This window comes from Capsella rubella, unplaced genomic scaffold, assembly GCF_000375325.1.
Source record: "Capsella rubella cultivar Monte Gargano unplaced genomic scaffold, Caprub1_0 scaffold_8, whole genome shotgun sequence".
NCBI classification, from domain to species: Eukaryota; Viridiplantae; Streptophyta; class Magnoliopsida; order Brassicales; family Brassicaceae; genus Capsella; species Capsella rubella.
In genome coordinates this window covers 12,817,131-12,834,716 of record NW_006238916.1, presented here as the reverse complement: position 1 = coordinate 12,834,716, position 17,586 = coordinate 12,817,131, and the positions used below count along the sequence as shown (strand labels likewise).

Here is a 17,586-nt window from a genome sequence, read left to right as displayed (position 1 = left end):
TAACAAATCATGTTTATATTTAATAGACGAATTTAATTACCATAAATTAGTAAATTGTTATAAATTAAGATATAATCCGTTGATTTTGCCTACCATAAATTAATGATTTTGATATAAACGATTTAGATTTAAATGATTAAGGAAATATATACATATTATGGATTTTACATGATTAAGGAAATATATATTCAAAGAAAATCGAATAGGATAATGATTACTTAATAAATAATTCTTCAATTTTTAATATATAATGAAATGACAAAAGTTTATTTATAAAAATCTTACAAATAAAATGTTATATTATCAAATGTATTTAAAAATGTTAATATAGATTGATTTGGTTGGTCAAGTTAAAAATTAAAATAGTTTAAAAAGTCAACTACATTGAATATTACATAATAAGAAAACATGGAATGGTTTCTATTAAAACAAATATTAAAATACTCAATGTTTAAAATTTCGATAAAGATCTTTATAAAATATTTGAAATTAAGAAAATCTTGCCAATTAAGCTAAATTTTAGGCATTGTATCTTACAAATAAAGTTAAATATCAAACGTAATAATTATCTTTCCTTTAATATTGAAAACCAATTTTTTTTTATCAACTGAAAAATGAACGATGGAGATTAAATCTCTAAACCCGATTAACATATCCGTTTAGTTAGTTAAATCCGCGTGTTAACCCAGTTAGAAATGATAATTATTTCATTTTGAAAGTATATTGTAAATTCATTGTGTACTTCAGTTTTAATAGTATAGATATTTCCATTGGATTGGTTTTGTGCGTCCCTTAACGGGTAAGCAAAAAGTAATGTGAAACCCATTTGGCATCGCAAATCACAAAAGCAGGCTTATGCTCTCAGTCAGTCCATTGGTCGGGCACAAGATTCTTCTGTCTTAAAAATGCTTATCTAGTTTATCTGACTATATAGTAGCTCACAAATAGACCAAGGCTGCTTGCTTTTAAAATCATTGGTGAGGCATCATTACCATATTAAAGGGTTCCTTCCTCGTAATGACAATTTTATTAGCTTTAACCCAGCCAGATTACATCATCGAACAGATTATAGCTCACATACCTCTCTATGAACAGTTGAACACACTATTGTATATTACTGAACCCTTCCCCTACGTTTGCTAAACCTGGAAGGACTAAATCGACTAATATCAACGCTAGTGGCTACGCCGTCTACAATAAGCTCAGCCAATGCAGCACCCGTGGCTGGACCATTAAGAATCCCCCAGCAACTATGTCCTGTGGCTACATAACAACCCTTAATTCCTGGAATCTCTCCTATCACTGGCACTCCATCGTCCGTGCTGGGCAAGAAACACGCTTGCTCTGCTATTACTAAAGCGTTTTCTTCATTCAGATAGCTCGAGACTGTTTTCGCGACTCTTTTGAGAACCTGGATTGATTCAAGATTGCTTATGATATGATCTGGATCATCAGGTACTTCTTCTTGTGATGACATTCCACATATGTAGACTTCACCTGTCCCACAAACAACAATAAAAACACATACCAATCTCCCATAACTTGTATCAGTCCCCAAAGATTAGAAGCATTCAATCAAAGTCACCATAACTTAAACAAAAGATCACACCAAAAAACCCGGAACTTTGCAGTAACACTCAAATAGTAGAAGCAAAAGTTCATCTTTTAGCTACCAGCCTATTACAGATATAAGATAACAAGAAAGAACCGGAATTTTGCCAAATAATCACACTTTTTGCATTAATTCTCAGTTATTGAAAGCAAATGATCCAATTTGAAGCTAACTCAGATAGGAAATCACGTAAAGACCAAAATTTCGACGAAGAGATATACCTGTAGGACGAGGATATACTTCAGGGTCCAAAGCTTGACCACCATGAGAAGGATGGTAAGTTAAAAAAAGGGCATGAGGTGTTATAGCATTTGGTTCCTTGGGTTCCAAGACAATGCTATGAGCTTTCGTACCATAAACCTTAAAAATCGAAGACAACAGCTCAAATTTACTAGACCATGGACCCATCGCCAGAACCACCGTATGAGTATCGATAACTCGCCCACCTTCAAGCACCACTGCGTCAACTCGCCCTGATTCCACTCTCACCTCTTCCAATTTCCCGATCATAACCTCAACACCATACTTCTCCGTCGCCGTCGATAACAACTTCCGAGTGAAAAGCTGAGGATGCACTTGCGCTGTGGTTTGAGTCGTACCAATCGTTGATGGGGTTTTAGCAGGGCCGTTGACCCAATCCGGTAAACCCAAACCGCCGGAACCGGGTTTTGATTCCGTCACGGTGAGGCTAAGAGTCGTGAGTGGTCTGTATCCATACGATTCGACGCCGTTTAGCTCCTCAGCTAGCGAGCGATGGAGGTTAAAGCTCGCGCGTGCTAAAGCCGCAACAGGGCTTCCATCGCACCAATCAAAAGCGAGAAATCCACCGGCTTTACCGGAAGCAGCGCACGCAATGGCTGATTTCTCGACGAGAGTGACGGTGATTCCTTTCTTGGCGAGGAAATACGCCGTGCAGACGCCGATTACGCCGCCGCCGCATACGACGACCCGCTTCGAGGTTTCTCCATCGATTTGGTTTTTCCCTGCCATTGCTTTTGATGACTTGGAGCAGATCGTTGTTCGTCGGGACAACGCCGGAGGAAATAAGAACGATGAGATCACCGCCATTTAGCAGGATGAGGTGGATGACTCACCGAGTCCACACGTATGTTGCAGGAAAACTAGTTATTGGGCTTATAATATGATTGAGCCGATCGTTTTAAGCCCATTTAAATCTATTTGAAATTGTCTATTTGATATTGTAATTTGTAAATGATAGCAAAAAGACCAAAATAGCTTAAGACGTTGTCGTTTTATGCATCTGTTCATGAATATAATTAGTTATGGGAATTACCAATTTATCTCTTTCACTACGTATATATATTTTGTTATTCTTCGGTAAACATATATAATTTTAGTACTGAATTATTTGATATAATTGAGTATTTTGGAATCCTTTGTTTTTGCTTTTAAAGTATACACATGATACCATTTCCACAATCTTAAATACAAATCAAATATGAATTAGTATTTATATAAAATCTTATTGGAAAAACTGCTAATGATGAATAAGTTTACTTCTTACTTGATGCAGCGAGATATTTGAAATATTTCCAAATATTCTCAAATATCTTTAGTTATTATCTTTAGCTAATTATTTATTATTATTCCAGAATATTCCAAGTATTAGGGTTTTAAGGTTTATTATAAATAGAGACTTTTAGTAAAGTTTGTAATTTAGTTTATGATTGATATTGATTTTGATTAATAAAGTTGAGAGGTTTCTCCTTTATAAACGAGCTTTCGGGCACGGGGAAGAGTATTCCCAACTTATCTAACAAGCTTTCGGGCACGGGGAAGAGTATTCCCAAATTTATCCTTTTTATCGCTTCCGCTCTCTATCATTTGGTATCAGAGCTAAAACGGTTCTTTTCATGATGCCTCCAAAGAATTTACAAGACCAACAAAGCGGACTACCTGATGCTTTACAACAATCATTACTGGATTTTACACAGAATCTTGGTAGAGCCCTTGAGGTACACTTTCAAGCCCAGCTTCAATTGATTGATCGACTGCAACAACAACAACAAGTTTTGCCTCATGATAACCATCGATTCAATGAAGATGTTGAACCCGATCTTGAAGACGATGTTGATGATGAAGTTGTTGAAGGCGATAACGAAGATGGTGTTGTTGTTGATGAGGATGATGATGGAAACGATGGTGATGAAGATGACACCATGGTTTCAGAGTTCGTCTTCAAAGAGAAAGATTTTGTGAATCTGGTTCGTGCAGATACCGGGCGAAATCGGATCTGTGCAAATTTCGGGCAAGATACGGTTCGTGCAAATTTCGGGTTAAACCAGATTCGTGCAAAATCTGTGCAAAATCAAAAGTTGGTTATTAAAATGGATTTGCGAAGATTTTCTTTGTTGAACACCCTGTTGAAGATTCGAGGGCGAATCTTTCTTGGCCGGTGGGAGCTGATGCAGCGCAGATACAAGATTCGAGGACGAATCTTTTCTTGGCCGGCGAGACCTGATGCTGCGAGATATTTGAAATATTTCCAAATATTCTCAAATATCTTTAGTTATTATCTTTAGCTAATTATTTATTATTATTCCAGAATATTCCAAGTATTAGGGTTGTAAAGTTTATTATAAATAGAGACTTTTAGGAAAGTTTGTAATTTAGTTTATGATTGATATTGATTTTGATTAATAAAGTTGAGAGGTTTCTCCTTTATAAACGAGCTTTCGGGCACGGGGAAAAGTATTCCCAACTTATCTAACAAGCTTTCGGACACGGGGAAAAGTATTCCCAAATTTATCCTTTTTATCGTTTCCGCTCTCTATCATTACTATAGCATCCATCCTATTCACGATTTGAAGTTTGATAATTTGGAGACAACCTTTACCAAATGATAATTTCTCAGTCTGTTTCAATATATCTTTGCATCTCGTATTGTACTAATAATATGAATTGCTAGCTTCTTTCTATTGCAGGTACCTCACTATTTATTTGTTGTATGCAAATGAAATCAAAGTGTGACTGATTTAGATGGTTTGAAGAAGATGAAAAGGACTTGTTAGAATAAATAATTGAAAAGGACAAGTGACCAAACTAACAAATCGCACAGGCCATTCCAAAATTTGGGCTCCACCACTTTGACGACAAAAGCCCATTAATAAGGGGGGCGGCTCCTTCTTCGGCCTTTCATCAACATCAACCACACACTGACACACACACTCCTAATGATTATTATATTTAAAAATATTTATGAGAGCCACTGTGATGTTTTCAACTTTTCAGTTTAGTACCGCCGAAACTTTTTCATATAATATTTCATTCTGTTTATAAACAGAAGCTTCCTTGTGTTCACTGAACTTTGTTTTCTATATATGAATGGTTTATGCAGTTTTAGAAACTATATGAAATCGTTAGTTCATGGACCTCATGGCTCTCCACTTTCATGTACGTTAGTTCATGGTTCTATTAATAAAACATAAGTAGTTTAATTCTAATTTGCAACATAGTCTTCCTACGTCTTCCTTATTTATCAGGCGTGATTCTCAATCCATTGTCATTGTACACAAAAGTTGATGATGTGGTCGATTTTTTCCTCCACAAGAGAATTGTTGTTTTCTGAAAATAGGTAATGTACCAAATTCAGAACAATTCATATACTATTGACCAAAAAACAGTGTATATATATATATCACTTTTAATATATAACAATAATTATCGCTTTTAACATATTAATATTATAATGGTCTAAATTATTAGTAATATTAAGTCAAAAAAAGCCGGCGGCCAATGTGGGGAAAAGCTTCACACACTTTGATGTAATCAGTCCTTTTGTTTCTAACTTTAATGTATATTGCCCTAACTTTTTGCTGGCTCATAAAACGTGTATTCCATATATTATCTTTATACAAATATTATCAAAATATTAAGTTACCAATATATATATATATGCCAATTGTATATTTAAAAGCTATTATCATCTCAGTTACGAAGTTGATAAATTCATTAAGGCTATCATGTAAAACATGCATGTCATAAAACTTTAGATGATGTATGTAATAATCAGGATCCAAGTTTTTGTTTTATACGTGGAATTAATCAACTAGTAGCTTATGATACGTATAATTTTGTTTGAGAACCTATTCGTTCCAAAGATATGTCATGCTTTATCACGTACATACGATTGATGCAGGATATATAAGAACGCGATAATCATAATTTGTTTGATTCATAACTCTTGAGACGGGAATAATTAAGGAAGTGCTTGCAATATGATATGAGTTCAGGATTCTAAAAATTTGAACAAATTAATTCGATGAAGTTTTACATATAGCAAGAGTGAAACAGTACTTGTTAGGTACTATAGTATATATGATATATACAATAAAACGTTTTAAATTATTCCGGGCATAAGAAAAAAAGAAGAGTATACACTTTTTATTTGTCGTCCAACAAAGTACGTATCGCTTTTGAATCAAGCTAGTAAAGGTGTTAGGTGTGTGTGTGGCTTAAGCATAACAACATCAGAAGACCTAAATATTTATCTTAAGCACGAAGGCCACTGAACGCCGTCGTTTCCGCGACGACCATACGCATTAATGCAGATTTGTGTGTGTGGATGCATACATGCACACGTGTGGGAAGGTGAAGGTACAAAATGGTGCATACGGCTTAAGGATAAGCAAGAACGGAAGGATATATTTATATATTTTTTTGTAGCAGGAGCATCTTTCTTATTCTATACAAACTACAAGTAAAACGAACCACATGCGCCTGTTTTTATTTTTATTGCTTTTATGAATCTTTGTTGACAGCATTATTGTTCTTCTTTTACAGTATAGATTTGTTTTTAAAACTCTAGATTTACAAAAGGATATCGATGGGATGTGGATAATGATGTTACATATATAGCATCGTTTTACCGATCGATATCAAAATATAGTTTCTATAGTCATTTAGAATTTTCCTCAAATTATCATTTGTATACATTTAATTTTACGTAAATAGTGTAGAGTCTTCTTCCATAGATATGCATTCTATAATCTGATTTGGTAAAGAAACAAATAAAAACTTAATTTTTTCTCAACATTAACTTTATCTTTGTATTTATAATATTAAGTTCTTAGCTTAAAATTTTATATAAATTTGGTGACAGTTCAACTTAACACCCGTATAAAACCGTTAACAATTAATGAAATTTTAAATCTCCCAATGGCGAATAAAAAATGCAAGTGGAAGAATATATAAACACGTAGACCAATAGCGATTACAGTTACAGCTTACACGCGACAGGAGGAACAAGACAAGAGTAGTTTTGCCTTGTTAAGAATGATATGAGCATGACAAGTCACTCAAATGCACACGTGGAAGGCCAAGATCATTACACGTAGATTTTAACTGGGAAACAGCTGTTAGATGTTTGTCCGGTTCTCGTTAATGTTTTTAAAAACTGTAATTAGCCGAATTAGGTCATGTTCCACGTGCCTTTTTTTCTGCACCACTCTCACTTTACCACAAGAGGGGCAATGATTTTTATTTTCTTGGTCCAAAAATATACAGTTGTAATCTTTGGACGGTGTGTGTTTTAATAAAAATAATATATGGACGGTGTTTTCTTTAATCTTTTCAAATGTTCATATAAATTTCTCGGTGGTCATTTCAAATCACAAATATTATCACAACCGAAAACAAAATATCTTTAGTTCAATAATTGACGATGTACGTACGTTGTGTTTTTCAAGATTTCTTTGCATGTTTTATATATTGTGTACTAGCTAATTGTTATGACCGTTTATGTATGAATAGTGGTATAAGTTATTCGTTTACATGTAGCATATTATCGTTTACAAAATTGTCATTATATATATAACACAGTGTTATATATATATTTTTTTAGTGAGATGAAATGAATTAAGTCAGTCACTATTTTTGGGAATTAACTGTCTAATCTTTGAGTGAGTAAGACATCATCAATCAAAACCATCACTTATTGATCTATTCTTTTGGTTTAAGAAAGAAACTATACATTTAAAAAGTAGCAGACCAAAAACCGACACTCGGACCATTGATCATAGCAACAACGAGCCAAGGATATAGTAATGTTCCGTTAAGTATAAAAAAAAAACAACACATAAACCAATATAATAACTACGCAAGGTACATCTATCTACATCTGATCTGATTGTTTCGATCACAATAATCTCTTACCATCTGTTATAAACTCTCAAAAACTCACTCAAAAGTATTTTAACTCAAAGCAGCTAGAATATACCAACAAATGTAGGGTTTGCACACCAATGGTTTTCACTTTTCATATAACCAAAACTCGATTTCTACTGTACCTACAGTTACCTGTTTATGACTCGTAAACACATTTTTCATGTTTAAAGTTTTAACAGTTAGCTAAACAAGTTATATATATAAAATGTCGTTAGTTTGTGACACCAATAGTAAATTAAAATGTTTTGTGGACATTTAATATTGAATGTCTGTTGTCATGTTAATTTGCTATATTGGACATCGTATACAATACATGATTGATTAAGAACGAATAATAAATACTATAGTATAAAAAAATAAGGAAGGAACCGTTGAGAGGAAGGTTAGGGAGAAGGTGCAAAGGCGTTGGGGTGCGTGCGTGCGTGAACATTCACATTAACCTGACTCGTACCGTACATACAGATCAAAGAGCCTTCAAAATTCCGTGTTTTATGACCGACACGTGGCAGTTCCTAAATGGATTACAGTTATAGAGAGTTTTATTAACTGTTTTTTTTTGTTTTTGGGTTTCGATTAACAAGTTTACAGCCTGGCCCCTAACTTCTTTTCAGGAAATAAAAAAGGCAGTGTATGATTTTGCGTTCCAATTCGGCAACCTATCTTGTCGTTTTCTGCCACGTCACCAACTCCTATCTTTTGTTAGCCGCATATACAGTAAAACCTCTATAAATTAATAACGTTGGCACCATGAAAATCTATTAATTTATAAAAATATTAATTTATCGATAAATATAGAGATATATTCCTAATTTGGAAAATATTTTCAAAACAATATTTAAAAATAAGATTTAATCATGATAATTAGTATTTTATATATTCAATTACAAATAAAATAATAATAATTATGTATTAAAATTGAATGCTATATTTTTCATATAGTAAAATATTAGAAATAAAATCTAACAAAAACTAATGTGTCTATATATACATATATTTTGAAAATTTTACCTAATTATTAATTTATAATATTGATGGGACCATATATTTACAAAGGATTTTCAAAAAAATTATTATCTTATTATTTTATCGAAATATGTCTAAAACTACACTGGTCCCTACTTGGGACCGGATATATTTATTAATTTATAGAGATTATTAATTTATCGATTATTAATTTATAGAGGTTTTACTGTATATACATTTACATCACGTTTCTTAAAGACTCAACATTAATATCTCTAACCATATTTATACACATCCGGTTCTGTTTCATTTGTATGAACAATTCCGTTTTAATCCGGTTTAACTATTTTCTACGTTCATTCAAAGATTATATTTGATTTTGTTTAGTCCAATATTTTGCATCTACAGAAAGTAAAAAAAAAAACTCTAAAAGTCATATTATATAACCATTGGATTTGCTTGTTGTTTAAATCAACTTTAGCATTAGTCTTGTCATGCATAGTTTTACGTATGAATTAGGTGTGTTTGTGATTTGTCTAGTAATTAGATCTTTTTTTAAAATGGCAATTTGTTCCTTTTTATACAATTTTGATTTGTTTTTTTTCTTTTCAATTCGAGATATCGGTTATATTGTTAAAGTAGATATTATCAAAAGCTACATGAAGTGGTATACAGCCTGGCTTCGCTATTCCAAAGTCAGACTATCATTTATTAAAAATTAAAAAGAGAAAAAAACTGTCCTTACCCAAACCTAACCGTTATCGTCTTTTATTTCAGATATTTATTTTTAATTTTATTTCCCCTACAATAAAAAATTAAATTAAATTTTCACCTCCAATTTTGCGAATATTATCATGGCTTTGCTAGTTGGGTTTCGTGATTTTGTCTCTTTAACTCCCTACTTTCTCCACTCGCTTTAGAGGCGCGTGTACTCTTTCCGTTAGCCATTGAACCCATCGGTTGATCTTCACGCTCTAGACGTTACGGATTTGCGAAATGAACAAATAATTAAGAAAACGACAAAAGAAGACACATCGACGTAGTCATGCGTCGACGCGTGTCCACTTACAGCTGTATCGCAAACTTTGAAAAACCGCTTGCGTGGAAGAAGCGTTGCCCATGACTTCTCCACCGTCTTAACCGGTCTCCGGTTATACACCTCTCTTGAAATTCCTGTATAAATAATTTTGTCCTCTCTTCTGTTTCTCGAACTTGTTTCTGGTTCATCTCTCAAAACCAATATCGCTTTAACAAAAATAAGTTATCAAAACCTCCAAAAATTCAATGGCTGATCGGATTAAAGGTCCATGGAGTCCTGAAGAAGACGAGCAGCTTCGTAGGCTTGTTGTTAAATACGGTCCCAGAAACTGGACGGTGATCAGCAAATCTATTCCCGGTAGATCGGGGAAATCGTGTCGGTTACGGTGGTGTAACCAGCTTTCGCCGCAGGTTGAGCACCGGCCGTTTTCGGCGGAGGAAGACGAGACGATCGCACGTGCTCACGCTCAGTTCGGTAATAAATGGGCGACGATTGCTCGTCTTCTCAACGGTCGTACGGACAACGCCGTCAAGAATCACTGGAACTCGACGCTCAAGAGGAAATGCGACCATCGGGGCTTCGATGGTTCGGAGGATCATCGCCCGGTTAAAAGATCGGTGAGTGCTGGATCTCCTCCTGTTGTTAGTGGGCCTTATATGAGCCCAGGAAGCCCTACTGGATCTGACGTTAGTGATTCAAGTACAATTCCGATTTTGCCTGCGGTTGAGCTTTTTAAGCCTGTGCCTCGACCTGGTGCGGTTGTGTTACCGCTTCCAATCGAAACAACGTCGTCGTCCGATGGTCCACCGACTTCGCTAAGCTTGTCACTTCCTGGTTCTGACGCCAGCGAGGAGTCAAACCGTAGCCACGAGTCAACAAATAGCAACACTTCGAGCCGCCACAACAAGAACAATACTTTGTCGTTTTTGCCTTTTAGTGGTGGATTTAGAGGTGCGATCGAAGATATGGGGAGATCTTTTCCCGGTAACGGCGGAGAGTTCATGGCGGTGGTGCAGGAGATGATTAAGGCGGAGGTGAGGAGTTACATGGCGGAGATGCAGAGAAAAAATGGTAGTGGATTCGTTGGAGGATTCAATAATACTGGAATGATACCGATGAGTCAAATTGGAGTTGGGAGAATCGAGTAGACATGTTTGAGATTTTTTTAGGTAAATGTTCAAAATCGTCATGGATGATAAGTGGAGAAGAAAAAAAAATGCTCTGTTTTTTTCTCCTTTGGATTAGGCATAAGAATTTTGGGTTTTAAGAAAATGTATAGAGGAGATCGAGTGACCAAAGCTCGAAACAATGGAGACCTAGAGGAGAGACGAAGACAAATATCAAAATTCAAAATTTCTATAAAAGTATGCAAGAAAATTAAATAAAATTTTCTCTTTTAACTATGAAAACTAGTCATCCATAAAAATTGCAGTATTTTGGAACATTGCAAAAGTAGTAGTACAGAGTGGAAGATAATGTGATTCAGTTAAAGAGCAACTTTGTCCAGGATTGGTAAAGACTTGCATTTTGGCAATTAAAGGTACAGCTTTGGGCATGGTAAGACCCCTTCCTTCCGACATGTCAACAGCAACGTTACCTCTCTCCCAATCAAAACACTGGATCAATGAGCCTAAAGCGGAGCTCACCACAAGTTGGGCTAGGCCCATACCTGGACATGCTCTTTTGCCTATTCCAAAGGGCAGAAACTTACCACGATGGTTCTCTGATTCGACCCTTTCCGGCTTGAAAGCCTCCGGCTCATCCCATACCTTCGGGTCTCTCTGTATTACCCACGCTTTGACAAGTAGCCAGGTGCCGCGTGGAATGTCATACCCAGCAACTTTGCAGTCTGCGGATGAAGCATGTGGGACAAGTAACGCTACGGCCGGATAAGACTACATTATGGAGATACGTACATTTGCATGTATCTGATTCCTCCAACACACACCATTCTTTCGAAACGTCGTTTAGTTCCGTTTTCAGTTTCTTTTAACACTTCTGGATGATTAAGAAGCTCAGCCATAGCCCACTCCAACGTGACTGACGTTGTGTCCGTTCCGACCAGGAACATCACCTGCAACAAGTTCTAGAGTACTTAACGATGACTATTAAAAGTTCACAATCCTGTACGAGTCCTTTGATGTTATCGTCTGTGTAATAGTCAGGTTCCAAATCTTGGAGAGAGAGAGAGCAAATGAGCGATCATCGTTTTCTCGTACTCTGTTTTCCCTCTGTTTCTCCGATGCTCATCGACCAAATCCTGATAAAATTTATCCAGTTTCAAAAAGACTTTCTTCATTCTCTTTATGTATCCATCGAAATCAAATATCTTCAGAATGGGAAGAAAATCTCCGACGTAAGTAACACCAGTGACATCAAACACCTCCCGAATTAGCTCTCGAACTCTCTTATCTTCCTCGTCGTGCTCTATTTTTCCAGCGACCATAACCATCATAATGTTAAACGTAAACGTAAACGTAGAAAGCAGCGGCCTGAGTTCTAGTCTTACCGAGTGGTTTCCTCGTGATGTTGCTGCATGGATCGTCCGGAGCAGAGCTCTCACTCCCTCTCTTCGAACCTCCGACGAATCTCTTGCGCAAAGCATCGTGTAGTCGTAAGATATGTATTCAATTGCAGTAGTCGGAGGCATGTTGGCAAACGACATCGTTGTAGATTTATTTTAAAATTTTAAATTTGTTATATTTGTTTCAATGTTTATGGGAAACATTGTAAACAACTTGGACAAAAAAATTTCTAAAACTTTCCTGTTTTTATTTGACTCATTTAAACTAAAGTTTTTCCTACTATTATTCGTTTTTGATTTCGTAATCGAAACGTACAATTTTTTTAAAAACTCTATATATAGTTGCCTAGAATTTATTGTCAAATAAAGAACACTTTGAAGAAATAGTAGTATGTGTTTTCTTTCTCTACTCTTTATCCATCAACTTTATATGTTTAAAACACTAGTGCATGGTGTTATTATTTTCAATAATTATTTAATTTATATTTACGATAAATATCGGCATACCGCACATAATATATCAAAAATGTCATCAGTCAGTTCTTTTAAGAAAATGTTACTCCAAATTTCTACATCAAACTGCTGTTTATACCACATAATTGTTACTGTAATTCGTACTACTTACTGGAACTCAATTTTGATAAGTGTTACCCATCGTAATCTATAAGTTAAGTGGGCTGGGCCTAAAATTAAGCAATATTATAATGTTAGACCCATTTAGAACGATGATTTCTTCACCCAGTTAGCTAAGGTTTACAATCTGTCTGAGATTGCAAAATATCAAGTGAGAAGAGCTTTGATAATCTCAATAAATTCTTTTAACAAAGCTCTTTTCGGCAGACGTTGTTTGCTTGGAACTCGATTTTTCCGTTCGGTGGTGTGATTTGAGAAGGGAAAATTTGGATTTGGAGATGTCTCCACTCACCTCCGTCGAATTGAATTTTCTGGTTTTCCGATATCTTCAGGAATCAGGTGATAGCCTTGTTCTCTCTTCGGATATGGATTTTTTCGTTTTTGAATTTGTATTTGTTGCGGTCGCTACGGATGAGGTTTTGGATTTGTTCTCGAATTGTGAATGTCGTTTTCTGCTTCCACGAACTTAGAACTGTTCTACTGGTTTTCCTGGATTCGGCTTAGGGTTTCAGAGATGTTACGGAAGTTTGTAGTTCTTAGGATCGTCGTAATGTCTCAATGCTTTAGGATCCTTTAGATCTTCTAGTTCGTACTGCTACTCGCGAATCTAGGTTTCGATTTTTTCCATGTCTAGTTCTGAGAGCTTGGGTTCTCTGTATCTGAAGACTTTTTCATGAGAACTTTTGTTATACGTTAGTACTAGTTTATGCTCTGTTTGTGTTTTAATCTTATTTTCATTTGTAGGGTTTACACATTCTGCGTTCACTCTAGGATATGAGGCTGGGATAAACAAATCCAGTATTGATGGGAATATGGTTCCGCCTGGTGCTCTTATCAAATTTATTCAGAAAGGACTCCAGTACATGGAGATGGAAGCTAATCTGAGCAATGTTAGAATATTTTTCAACTCTTTTTTTTTGGATTTCTTGTGTTTGCTGTGGTTAAACTGAGTTATGTTCTTTTTACTCGCAGAGTGAAGTGGACCTTGATGAGGATTTCTCATTCTTCCAACCCTTGGATCTGATTTCAAAGGATGTAAAGGAATTGCAGGAGATGCTGAGGGAAAAGAAGAGGAAAGAGAGGGATAGGGAGAAGGATAAAGATAGATCTAAAGAAAACGATAAAGAGGTTGAACGAGAACATGATGGAGATCGCATCCGAGCAAAGGAAAAGGATAGGCACGAGAAACAGAAGGAACGAGAAAGGGAAAGGGAAAGGGTGGAACGAGACAAGGAGAGGGAAAGAGAGAAGATAGAACGAGAAAAGGAACGGGAGAGGGAGAAGTTGGAACGTGAAACATTCGAGAGGGAAAGAGAAAGATTGAAACTGGAGAAAGAAAGAGAAATGGAACGGGAGAGAGAAAGAGAGAAGATAGAGAGGGAAAAGAACCATGCAAAACAACTTGGAGATGGTGATAGAGAAATGGTTATTGACCAAACTGACAAAGAAAATGCCGGGAATGAAGAGCATGGGCGTTCTACAGGTTACTCTTCTTACTTTTTCTTGGTTACCTTTTTCAGACTTTGCTGATATTTTGTGACATGCAGCATCTGTTTTTTTAATATAAATCTGTGTGTTATTATTTGTACAGGTGCAGAACCTATGGATATCGTGATGACTCCTACATCTCAGACAAGTCACATTCCTAGTTCTGATGTGAGGATTTTGGAAGGGCATACTTCTGAGGTACTTCATTAGGTGAATTTATCGATTAATTGAACATGTTCTATAGCTGTTTTCTATCCTCGCTGGTATCTGTTTCATTAATCCTAGTCACTCTTATGCTAAGATTACAGTTTTTTCTATATTACTGACTTAGGTTTGTGCTTGCGCATGGAGTCCCTCAGCTTCACTTCTTGCATCAGGGTAAGTAGTTTGTTGAGAAAGATGAACGCACTTGTCTGCAAATTATATTCTTAATGAGTTAATCCATTTAATACATCTTTTGCAACAAATCAGGTCTGGTGATGCAACAGCTCGTATCTGGAGTATTCCGGAAGGATCATTCAAATCTGTGCATACTAGTCGTAGTATCAACGCTTTAATCCTGAAGCATGCAAAAGGCAAGTCAAATGAGAAGAGCAAGGATGTGACCACTCTTGACTGGAATGTGAGGGCTGCTGCAATTCAGATTTTTAAAATAGATATATGAAGCATTTCTGGATTCGTTCTTTTGTGTCTTAGATTTAGCTAATAAGTTTTCTAAATTCTGAATTTCAGGGTGAAGGGACTTTACTTGCAACTGGTTCGTGTGATGGCCAAGCAAGAATCTGGACTGTAAATGGTATGTCCTCGTTGATTTTTTGGTTTCCCTAGTTTTATGAGACTATGAGTTATCCCCTTGTATCACTAGGATTTCTGATTTCTTGAACTTAATCTTCACTTTCTTGTGAATTGATAAATACACTTCACTCATTTATGTCTACATCAATATCTCTCTGTTTTCTTCTAGCGTGAGCTACAAACTGTGATGTTAGAGTTGTGTGGGCATTTGATAGTAACACGATATCCCTGATTGAATAAAAGCTATCAGCTAATTAGAACCATAATACTCTGCATTGGGGACCATATCCTTGGCCAAAACATTTACTCCCCTTTTCTGTTATGTTTAGGAGAGGCTGTTTTTAAATTACAAACTACTTCTGTTTATTTATTTTTCTCACATTTCCAGGTGACTTGATAAGTACTCTAAGCAAACACAAGGGACCTATTTTTTCCCTGAAGTGGAACAAGAAAGGGGATTATCTTCTAACTGGTAGTGTTGATAGAACCGCTGTTGTTTGGGACGTAAAGGCAGAGGAGTGGAAGCAACAATTTGAATTTCATTCAGGTACGGTTTCTTTTCATCTTTGATGAAACAACAATTTGAATAAACCTTTCTCATGCATATAATATTGGAAAAAATTGAAAAAATAGGTCCCACACTTGATGTTGATTGGCGCAACAATGTATCTTTTGCAACAAGTTCAACTGACAGCATGATCTACTTATGTAAGATTGGGGAAACTAGGCCTGTCAAAATCTTTGCTGGGCATCAGGTTTGTATCTCTCATCTAAGCTTCTCCCATATCTTCTATCATTATGTTTAATTTGCTCAGTTTTAAGTCATAGATGTCTCGTACTAACCAACCACTGTGATTTCATAATTGCAGGGCGAGGTTAATTGCGTGAAATGGGATCCTACTGGTTCATTATTGGCCTCATGCTCAGACGACAGTACTGCTAAGGTTTTTTTATTTAACCTAAAGCTAAAGATTTTCATTTGTTTTCTGTGTCTCTAGTTATAAATGTTTTTTTTTTTTCAGATATGGAATATAAAACAAAACACTTTTGTTCATGACCTCCGAGAGCATACTAAGGTAAACCACAGAGTCTGAAGAAAATTTCACTAATTGGTTTTGGTTTTTGACAATATAAAGATGAATATTCATTCTTCTGCTCTCTAGGAAATATATACAATCAGATGGAGCCCTACAGGACCAGGAACTAACAATCCTAACAAACAACTAACTCTTGCAAGGTTAGAAGATGCTTTAAACAGTGGATACCTTAAAAACATAGTGTCATAGTAACATATCACTCATTATCTGTGTATTGGTTTTTGAATTGAAACAGCGCGTCATTTGACTCAACAGTAAAGCTATGGGATGCAGAACTCGGGAAAATGCTATGTAGTTTCAATGGGCACGGGTAAAACTTAAAGCTTACTCAATATGATATTATGGTTAACAGTTTAGCATTGGTTCTAAGTTAAATGGTTTTAATTTTGAAAGGAACCCTGTTTACTCACTGGCGTTTAGTCCAAATGGGGAGTACATAGCGAGTGGGTCTTTGGACAAATCGATACACATATGGTCGATAAAAGAAGGTAAAATCATCAGGACATATACAGGAAATGGAGGTATATTCGAGGTGTGTTGGAATAAAGAAGGTAACAAGATCGCAGCTTGCTTCGCTGATAACTCAGTGTGCGTTCTTGATTTCAGAATGTAGTTTTCTTAACAATATAGTTCCTAATAACTCTCTCATCCCCAAGGCTTTTCTTTTTGTTGTTGCACATATTTTATTATAACACTAAATTCTAAAGACGAAGAAGGTGAAATTGTTGTACTTGAGATTAATCGTCAGTGTTTTGGGTTGACAATAGTGCGATAGAAAACAAAACTGATGTAACAAGAAATCCGTATCTTCGAATTATAGACCACACCCTTGTTTTAAATTGAAAGTGATATTTTGGAATTGAGGTACGAGGACAGCAGCTATTGATAAGAATTTTGGGGAGACAAAAAAAAAAAAGAAAAAAAGAAGAATATGTCTTCACCTCTATGAAGTAAACCGTTGGTTGGGTGAAATAGTGAAAGTGGATGGCGTGTGGCTAGAGCTGACGGAGTCGTGCAACCCCCACGCGGGCCACGCCAAGCACGTTGTCTTCTTCTTCGTCTACCTAAACCCATTCATTCATCACCTTTTTTTGTGTTTTTTCTCTTCACCACGTCGCACTTTTGTTGTTAAAACCAGGAAAAAAAACCCATACACAAATAATCTCCCACGATTTATAAAACTTGTTTTTTGCGCCATTTTATAATATTACAAAAAAGCCTTGAACCTCAAAATTATCCAAAAATGCGA

At 35.8% G+C, this 17,586-nt stretch overlaps 4 protein-coding genes across 4 annotated transcripts; 2 read left to right on the top strand and 2 right to left on the bottom strand.

The window, feature by feature from the left end:
• Positions 1-963: 963 nt before the first annotated feature.
• On the bottom strand, positions 964-2,710 carry LOC17876496 (putative oxidoreductase TDA3). The gene is made up of 2 exons (XM_006280504.2): positions 1,834-2,710; positions 964-1,497 (listed from the first exon to the last, which is right to left on the bottom strand). The coding sequence occupies exons 1-2, from the start codon at positions 2,678-2,680 to the stop codon at positions 1,115-1,117; spliced, it is 1,230 nt and encodes a 409-aa protein (XP_006280566.1). The 5' UTR covers positions 2,681-2,710; the 3' UTR covers positions 964-1,114.
• Positions 2,711-9,965: 7,255 nt separating this feature from the next.
• Positions 9,966-11,076, top strand: LOC17874873 (transcription factor MYB44). The gene has a single exon (XM_006279683.2). It carries the CDS (start codon positions 10,046-10,048, stop codon positions 10,946-10,948), a length of 903 nt encoding a protein of 300 aa, XP_006279745.1. The 5' UTR covers positions 9,966-10,045; the 3' UTR covers positions 10,949-11,076.
• LOC17875783 (cytochrome P450 81D1) lies at positions 10,961-12,465 on the bottom strand. Its single transcript, XM_023777681.1, is given in 6 exon segments — positions 10,961-11,328; positions 11,330-11,693; positions 11,695-11,789; positions 11,791-11,886; positions 11,931-11,990; positions 11,992-12,465. Coding segments are annotated over 6 exon segments (1,131 nt in total). The 3' UTR covers positions 10,961-11,286.
• A 641-nt stretch (positions 12,466-13,106) lies between these two features.
• On the top strand, positions 13,107-17,154 carry LOC17876111 (WD40 repeat-containing protein HOS15). Its single transcript, XM_006280125.2, has 14 exons — positions 13,107-13,296; positions 13,702-13,847; positions 13,930-14,440; positions 14,549-14,643; positions 14,777-14,823; positions 14,917-15,067; positions 15,178-15,241; positions 15,629-15,787; positions 15,874-15,995; positions 16,110-16,184; positions 16,263-16,316; positions 16,404-16,477; positions 16,573-16,647; positions 16,731-17,154. The coding sequence occupies exons 1-14, from the start codon at positions 13,236-13,238 to the stop codon at positions 16,948-16,950; spliced, it is 1,854 nt and encodes a 617-aa protein (XP_006280187.1). The 5' UTR covers positions 13,107-13,235; the 3' UTR covers positions 16,951-17,154.
• The last annotated feature ends 432 nt before the right edge of the window (positions 17,155-17,586 follow it).

What these genes read in the sequence shown, in the direction of transcription:
- LOC17876496 (XM_006280504.2), bottom strand. Translation starts at nt 2,680, where the DNA reads ATGGCGGTGATCTCATCGTTCTTATTTCCTCCGGCGTTGTCCCGACGA. An exon ending in AGTATATCCTCGTCCTACAG is followed by an intron (nt 1,498 to 1,833) that starts GTATATCTCTTC and finishes TTTGTGGGACAG; the next exon opens with GTGAAGTCTACATATGTGGA.
- LOC17876111 (XM_006280125.2), top strand. Translation starts at nt 13,236, where the DNA reads ATGTCTCCACTCACCTCCGTCGAATTGAATTTTCTGGTTTTCCGATAT. An exon ending in ACCTCCGAGAGCATACTAAG is followed by an intron (nt 16,317 to 16,403) that starts GTAAACCACAGA and finishes TCTGCTCTCTAG; the next exon opens with GAAATATATACAATCAGATG. An exon ending in TGTAGTTTCAATGGGCACGG is followed by an intron (nt 16,648 to 16,730) that starts GTAAAACTTAAA and finishes TAATTTTGAAAG; the next exon opens with GAACCCTGTTTACTCACTGG.
- LOC17874873 (XM_006279683.2), top strand. Translation starts at nt 10,046, where the DNA reads ATGGCTGATCGGATTAAAGGTCCATGGAGTCCTGAAGAAGACGAGCAG.